This window comes from Cynocephalus volans, chromosome 8 (assembly GCF_027409185.1).
Source record: "Cynocephalus volans isolate mCynVol1 chromosome 8, mCynVol1.pri, whole genome shotgun sequence".
NCBI lineage: Eukaryota > Metazoa > Chordata > Mammalia > Dermoptera > Cynocephalidae > Cynocephalus > Cynocephalus volans.
In genome coordinates, this window is record NC_084467.1 from 118,560,267 (window position 1) to 118,568,679 (window position 8,413).

At 49.3% G+C, this 8,413-nt stretch overlaps 1 protein-coding gene across 1 annotated transcript; it reads right to left on the reverse strand.

The window, feature by feature from the left end:
• Positions 1-640: 640 nt before the first annotated feature.
• Positions 641-8,265, reverse strand: LOC134384356 (SLAM family member 9-like). The gene is given in 5 exon segments (XM_063105889.1): positions 641-927; positions 1,683-1,955; positions 4,877-5,101; positions 5,104-5,226; positions 8,208-8,265. Coding segments are annotated over 5 exon segments (966 nt in total).
• Positions 8,266-8,413: the final 148 nt, after the last annotated feature.

The following is an 8,413-nucleotide window of genomic DNA, read 5'->3' on the forward strand; positions in this document are numbered from 1 at the left end:
TAGACATGATGCTATGTATACTACTCTATACTACACTATAGGTAAGCATAACTTTCACGTGCACTGGGAAACAAAAACATTGGTGTGACTCACTTTATTGTGAGATTTGCTTTGTTACGTTGGTCTGAAACCAAACCTGCAATATCTCCACCTTGCGTTTTGACTAAGATGGTTTCCTGCCCTGGCTGGAAAGGGCCAGAAGCCAGGGTGGCCACCCTTGCCCACCACAGGAGCACAGCCTCAGGAGCCTCTCAGAGCAGCTCTAGGGGAGGGGCTGAGGCTTCTCTGAGAACAGAACCAAGGAGGTCCAGGATCCCTCCTCCGTGGGCTGTGCAGGACTGAGTGGAGATGGGGGAAGCACCTTCCCTCAGGGAGTCCCATGAATGTGCCAGATGGCCAGCTGAGCCTGAGGCAGGTCGAGGCACCGAGCCTATGGGGCCATCAGAGAGAAGATGGACAGAGCAGGATGCTGGGATGGTGGCTCCAGAGTCCTCATCTCCTGCAACCTCGGAGACACTCCCTGCTACAAACTAACCTCCCACCCCCACCCCGCTATTTTTCTCCAATGCCTCCTAGATCTAAGAGAAAGGCAGGCAGGGATACTGAGGACCCGGACCAAGGCTTGCCAGGAAAGAGAGGTTCACGGAAGGAAGCCATTACCTGAGCAGAGGGGTTTGGCTGGGATGGAGCTGGAGTTCTGGCTGACAGGGTTCCTGACAGTGCAGCGGTAGCTGTCACTGTCCCCAGATCTCCAGGACACAGTGAGACTGGTTCCTCCATGGGACACAACTGCCCCCTGAACATGGGAGTCCCAGTTATACTGAACATCCTCCCCAGCTTGTTCCTGGGAGCAGGCCAGCATGACGGAGCAGGTCCCATCCCTCATGATCCGGGAGCTGGCAGTTATATTGGGCTCCTGCAGCCTCTCTGTGCCAAGAAAGAAAGGTTTAAGCTGTGAGAAGACTCTGGTCTGGCCAAGTGGGGAGAGGAAAGGTCAAAGTTCAAATGTGGGGCCCTCCACTCCTCCTCACCATAGACACGTAGGGTGAAATCCTTAGTGATATTGATCGGGGGAGTATGCAGAGTTATCCAGGCTCTGTAGGGGCCAGAGTCCTGCAGCCTTAGGGGGCTGATCTGAAGAGAGCAGCCATGGAGGGGGATGCTCAGTCGTCTGCTGTAGGGTCCCTGAGTCTCAGCAATCAGGACTGGTTTGCCCGTTGGTCCTGGTTGCAAAACAGCAACAAGCCCTCAAGAGTTCCACATAACTTTTTCTACCTGCTCTGCCAGGACCTCCAGGGGCAGAGTGGCTGATTCCCCAAGGGTGCCAATCACCACTTCTCCCACTGTGTCCTTTGCCAGGATTCCTGACCCTACAGACAAAGAAGGGAAACCACAGCCTCAGCATCAGTGTCTCCCTACATATTCAGGACAGCCACAGGCCCCATCTAGCTTCTCCTGCTCAAACCCCTCCAGCCGTCCAATCAGCTCCAGTGAGTCTTCTCCCACTCCCATGACCACACGGACCCACCCACCTCTGGCTCACACCACCCTCTCAAGGAGGTTAGCCCCCTCTCCCCAGGGTGAGGGGGACCAGGACTCTTTTCTCCACCTTCTCTGCCCACTGAAGAGAGAGTGCACAGGGTACGTGCTCGGGGCCCCAGGCAGACTGAAGAGCCAGGTACCTGTGCAGAAGCGTGGCACCAAGACCAGATGGGAGCTGCTGTTACTGACCGGGTTCCTGACCATGCAGGTAAAGGTCAGAGTACTGTCCCCTGGTCTCAAGGAGACACTGAGGACAGACCCCCCATGGGACACAATAGTCTGTGGTCCCAGGGATGTCCAGCTGTAGGTCACAGTGCCTTCTCTGCTTTCTGTCACACATGTCAGGATGATGATGCAGTGTCCATTCTCACCCATGCTGGATCTCAGTGTGATGGGAGGCCAGGCCAGCTGCTCTGTGTGTGTAAAAGGGAACAAATTGAGGACCGGGAAACCACTCTGGGACTCTACTTCACAGGACAGAAAGCACAAGGCATCATCACCCAAAACCCTGCATCATCCTGGATACTCATAAGGAACAGAAGCAGGATCTGCCCACACCTGTTCTGGAGCTTTGGACTTTACAAGGCTGTGTCACTTAATATCTCATTTGATTTCCAGAACAACCCCATGAAGCAAGTAGGGGAGATGATATATTTATTCCATTTCACAGGCTCAGAATGCTTAGATAACTTGCCCCAAAGTCTTATCTATTTAAGTGGTGAATCCAAAACCCAAATCTAGTGGATTTGATCCCAGAGCCTGGGTTTCCATGCTTGCACTGAATAAATAAAGGAACATAAACGTGGAACTGTGTTGTCATTATGTCTCTCCCCATTAAAGGCACTGCAGCGTGCTCTGAGCTTCCAGATGCTGAGCAAGTCTCCCAGGGGATGTGGCCCTGTGCCTTTGAGGTTCCTCCTACTGCCTCATTTTCTCTTGGACCTCCACCCTATTTCCTCTTTCTCCAGGGCCATGCACCCAACTACTCTTCTTAAGGAGTCCACATTGCCATTATTTGCCAACCTGCCTCCCCAGGCCAGGGCCAGGAGGACATGGGGGAGGCAAGTGCAGCTGCAGACAGCAGTCGACTAAGACAGGCTCAATGAAGTCATGTAATATGAGAGAAGGCCGCTCTGCTGTTCAGCTCAGCCATGTGGCCCACCTGACTGCAGCTCCAGGGCAGCTCAACTGTGCAGAATAAGTCCACACAGGCCCAGAGTGTCTTCTACAGAGCAAGCTTTGGGATGCAAACCCTTCCCCCTTTGACCTCTTCTGCCCTTTTTCTCCTCAGCGTCCTCTCTAGTTCAGGCAGATAAATACAGTGACATACCAGCAACCTGGAGAACCAGGGTGCAGAGTACAGCGTCAGGATACCTGAGTTCTATTCCCAGATCTCCCACTCTCTACCTCTGTGTCAGAGGTGTGTCCGTTTCCTTAGGCTAGAAATAAAAACCTCTGTCCTACCAGCTGGCAGGGCTGTTGTGAGGCTCCAATGACTTGGGAAACACCCTGTGAAGGATAAAAACCTGGCTCATTATCATCTCTGTTGCCGCTGGAGTGTCAACCCAGAGAGAAGGGCTCTCTGGAAACCTCCACCGCTGATCTGTAAGCATAGCCTTGTCTCCTGCCCAGAATCTGGCCGGCACTATTCCACGCTGAGCTCAGCCTGCCAGGATGACCATCAGCTGATGAGAGGGGCTCTCCCACCAGCACTGGGCCCAACCTAGTGAGTGAGCCTACCCAGGTTCCAGTAGCCTCACCCCCAGTGTGCTGCATCCTGTTGGAGGAACAGGCCACAGCCAGCCCAGGTCTGATTCATGGCATACCTGCTTTCTCCCCAGCCATGTCAACCTGACCAGGGAGCAGTGCCATCTTCTCTCACCAAAAATACGCCTTCATACAACCCAAGCCTCCTCCGAGGCTCAGCCAGGATTCCTGGGAACACATCTTTCTGGAGCAGGAAGACTAGTGCTGTCCTATCCAACACAGTTTAAAAGTGGTCAGTGGGGCAGTCATTGAGAACCCAGCCTATACTGCACTTGAGAAGAGTATAATTACTGGGGCACTAGTCAGACTGCCTGCATTCAAACTTACTTTAACAAGTACTAGCTGTGTGATATCGGGCAGGTTACTTAACATCTCTGAGTCTCAGTTTTCTCATCTTCCCTCCATCAGTTAATTTCCCCATGTCCACCCTCATTCATCATTGGCACCTTTCCTACCTACCCTCTGTAGGGGAATTGTTCTGCCATAGCACCCTGAGACCCTGCACATCTCCCTCGGGCAAAGGATTGAACCACAGCTAGTCTGAGTCTTGTAAAATGCCTGTGATCCTCCCAGAACACAAGTCCATGGGTGGTCTGTGAGGCAGTGCCTCAAAGCCATCTCCCACCCGCCTCTCCATCTCCCAGGGACGGGATCGTGAGACTTCCTCCTGGCCTCTGGGGTTCTAATGATGTGTGGGGTTTCCTGCCCCAGCCCCCTCAGAACAGAGCTGTAGACTATGAAACCTCTTCCTGCAGTTTAGAATTGGCCCCACAGCATCAGGGTACTCCCCAGCTCACATTGCAGTCATCAGCCATTTTTGTTTCAGTGTCATCCTTTCTGGTGTGTGGGACAAGGACCCAGGGAGATGGGGCCTTTGGTTAGTCTTCCTTTCACTCTTTTTTTTTTGTCGTTTTTTCGTGACCGGCACTCAGCCAGTGAGTGCACCGGTCATTCCTATATAGGATCCGAACCCGCAGCGGGAGCGTCGCCGCGCTCCCAGCGCAGCACTCTACCGAGTGCGCCACGGGCCCGGCCCTTCCTTTTACTCTTTATATAAGTAATAAACTGTCTCTTTACTGGCCAAATCGGTCAGGCCTTACCTGTGTGTGCTTGACACCCACCCCTCTTGCTCCTTTGTGGGTTCCCCTGTTTAAAAATTTTTCAAATTTCTTTAAGGACTATGATAATAGCTTCCCCCTACATCTGTATAGAGCTTTACAAAGCTCCTTCACATGCCTTTTACTCTCACAAGCAGGTCATGTTCCTATTTCAGCAACGAGAAAGCTCAAAACCACACAAACAGATTGTGGCAAAACTCATTTCTCAGGGCCTGAAATCCCATTTTCTGCCCACTGACTGCCCAGGAGCTCTGCTTCAATTGGTCTGGGACAAGTCCTGGGCCTCGACATTTTTCAAGAGATTCTCCAAGGCAACTCTATTTTGCACACGTTTTTACACAGAGCGTATATGAGTAATTAGAAAGAAAATTATAAATGTTACCAATAGGCCATAAAACTGAGAGATGGACACTGTCCCACCCCCCTGTTGCTGTCCCCAAGACACTCACTATAGACTTGCAGATGGTACTCCCAGGTGGGGGTAATGCAGGAACTCCTCAGGTTAATGTGTGCCCGATAGGGCCCTGCATCCTCCCAACTCAGGTTGCTGATCTGCAGGGAGTGGCCTGGGCCTACAACACTCAAGCAACTCCAGTACCGGGTTTCCGCCTGGTAAAAGGTGTCTGGCCCTCCAGCTTCTACCATGGTTACATTGGCGATCGCCATGGGGACCAACGGGAAGTCCATAAGATGCTCTCTACCTGCTGTTCAGACAGCAGCTGCAGGGATAGAGTTACAGACCCCCCTAGGGTCCCAGTTACCACTAGGGAAGCCAAGTCCTCTCTGGAAGTGCCTGGCCCTGCAGATACAGAACAGAAGTTTCAGGGCAGCCTAAGCCAGAAGGTCACCAAAGGCCTGAAAGTGATTCAAGGAAGGAATTATTATCCTCATTTTATAAATAAGAAAACAGAGACCCAAAGAATTTAGGTGATTTGCTCAAGACCACATGGCTAGTTATAGAACTACAGTATAAGTCAGTGCCCTATTCTTAACACCAGAGTGGTGTTCTTCGGTATTTGCATGAACTAATTAACATGTAATGAAATAGTTCCGTACATGCTACCCTAAGGGTTGCAGATGCTAAGGGAAACTGAGAGTAAGGAAATTCTTGGGAGGCACCTGTGGAGGTGATCCTTGCTGTTACTCTGAGTCACTCTGTATTAGTATTCTGTTGCTTATGAAAGAATACCTAAAACTAGGTAATTTATAAAGAAAAGAAATTTACTTCTCACAGTTTTGGAAACTAAGAAGTCCAAGGTCTAGAGAGGGCATATGGTGAGAGCCTTCCTCTTGGTAGGGACTTTCTGAATAGTCCCAAAGCAGCACAGGGAATCGCATGGCAAACAGGGAGAGTGCACTAACGTGCTTCTTCCTCTTCTTGTTAAGCTGCTAGTGTTATTCCCATGATAACGCATTCATCCATCAACCCATCGATCCATAAGTGGATTAATCCATTCATGAGGGCATAGTCCTCATGGTCAATCACCTCCTAAAAGGCTCCACCTTTCAAATGCCATAGTGGGGATTAAGAATCGACATGAGCTTTGAAAGGGACATTCAACCCATATCACACTGTCTTGCCAGTAGATGGGATAGAACCAGAGCTCACTTAGCCCAGCCCCATCCATAGCAGAAACTGCCTTGCAGCATCCCAGAGTTGTTTGTCCAACCATTTCCGAAACAGAAGTCAGCTCCTCCGAGGCTCAGCCAGGATTACTGGGAACACATCTTTCTGCAGCAGGAAGACTAGTGCTGTACTATCCAACACAGTTTAAAGGTGGTCAGTGGGGCAGTCATTGAGAATCCAGCCTATACTGCACTTGAGAAGAGTATAATTACTGGGGCACTAGTCAGACTGCCTGCATTCAAACTTACTTTAACAAGTACTAGCTGTGTGATCTTGGGCAGGTTACTTAACTTCTCTGAGTCTCAGTTTTCTCATCTGTGAAACAGGGAGTCCCATCTTCTAGGATTTTGTGAGGGTTAAATGAAATAATGCAAGTAAATACTATTTACTATTAGTATTCACTATAATTATAATTCACTATAATTATATTCACTATAATTATAGTGAATTATTAGAATTCACTATTAGTACTATTAAAGATACTTTACATCACTGGAATAAATCAGTTAATGCATCTTTGCACCGTCACCAAAACTAGTCAAAACCCTGGTAGAGAAGTTTTAAAAGCCATTCTTCAGTAGCATGACCCATCTCTGTTAGAGTATAACTGCAACACAAAGGTGCAATCCCAGGAGGCAGAAAGTCTGAAGCTGACCAAGGCCTGCTACACAGTAGTTCAGAGAGAAAAGGCAGCATGGCTCAGGGAGGGATCTTGGTCCCGATTTGAACTTGACATCTGGAAGCAATGGCTAAATCACTGTTTCCTAGGCCAGGTGACGAGGCTCCTTACCAAAAGTTGAACCAAGAATTCCTGTGACAATAACTGTGGTCACGAGGAGTGGGAGGGTGGTTGCCATCTTGCGGGAGCGTGCATGCTATGCCGGGGGACGTGCAGCATCCTGGTGCACTCACCACAGAATCCACTGCACAGCACAATGTTCTTTTCTTCTGTGGAAGTACTCTGGCTCCACCTGGAGCAAGCTTGGGAAGCATCCCACAGCAGGGTGGCGCTGACACCAGACAGATGTTCCTCTCCCCAGACTGGGCCAAACCTGAAATCTAGTCTGGAGGAATTCCACCTTGAATAAGCGGCTTTGCTTGCCCTTGCACCCTCCAGTGCAGTAACTCATTAGGCCCAGTTCAGGTTCTACTTTCTTTGCTGAGGCCTTATCTAAGCTCCTTACTTCTGGCCCAGCCATGCCTTACCCTTGGTTTCCTTCAGCTGTGCTTTTGTTGGCTTGCTTTGTTTTCAGCATTTACTGCCTCATGCAAATAGTCCTGCTGTGTGTCTTTCCCCAGAGTCCATGAGCTCCCCAAGGAGAGGAGAAGGTGAAAAGGAATTAATATCTGAGTAATAAAGTAAAGCAAGGTGGGGTGGTTTAGCCCCGTAGTTAGGTGTAGGAGTGTGTGTCAAGCTTCCTGGTCTGAATCCAGTTTCTAGATTCAAATGAAGGAAAGAGACACTAAGGGATCAGACACATGACATAAATCCCAAAGCCAGACATTTTGTCAAGCACACCACGCACATTATTTTATTTACTCTCCCAACAAATTTATAAGGTAGGTATTCCTTTATACCCACTTTATGATGAAGACCATGAGACTCAAAGAGCTTATGAAACTTGCCCAAAGTCATGAGCTAGGAAGTGGAAGAGTCCAGATTAAAACCCAGGTGCATCTGACCCCTAAGTCAATCTTCTGTTTACTACACCATGCTGTTAGCAGCAAGATTTCCCCACCCTGATTTCTTCCTGTGTCACACTGATATCCCCTTTTCCCCAGCCATACACCTAGCATAAGACCTGGCACATAAGAGGCCTCCATAGATGTTTCTAGAGTTGAATTGAGGAATTATGAACATTTTTTAAGGTAAGACTTGTCTTACCTTACTCCTTATGATTCATTAGCAGAAGGACAGTCAGGACCTGCATGACCCAAGATTATAGCACATGCACACACATGCATACATTCATGTGTGTGCATGCATAGACACACACACACACACACACACACACACACACACACACACACACACACACAGAGCCTGGCTCCCATAGAGGCAGCACCTTCAGTGAAAATTGTCCATTCCTAGAGCAAACAAGTGTGCAAGGCAGGTAGAAGAGCCTGGGAGGTAGCGGAAGGGGTGGACTTACCCATAAAAAGACCAAGGAGGAGCAAGGACCATGGTAGAGAATGGTCCATAATATTCATCAGCAGACTGACCTGCCTCACAGCAACTGATAGACAGTACATGTGCAACTGTCAGCCCACAAACACTTCCTGTTTTTACAGGCACCACTTTAATCACATGTAGGTTTTGAGTCACAAGATACGAAGATGAGGAGAAGTAACAGAGAGA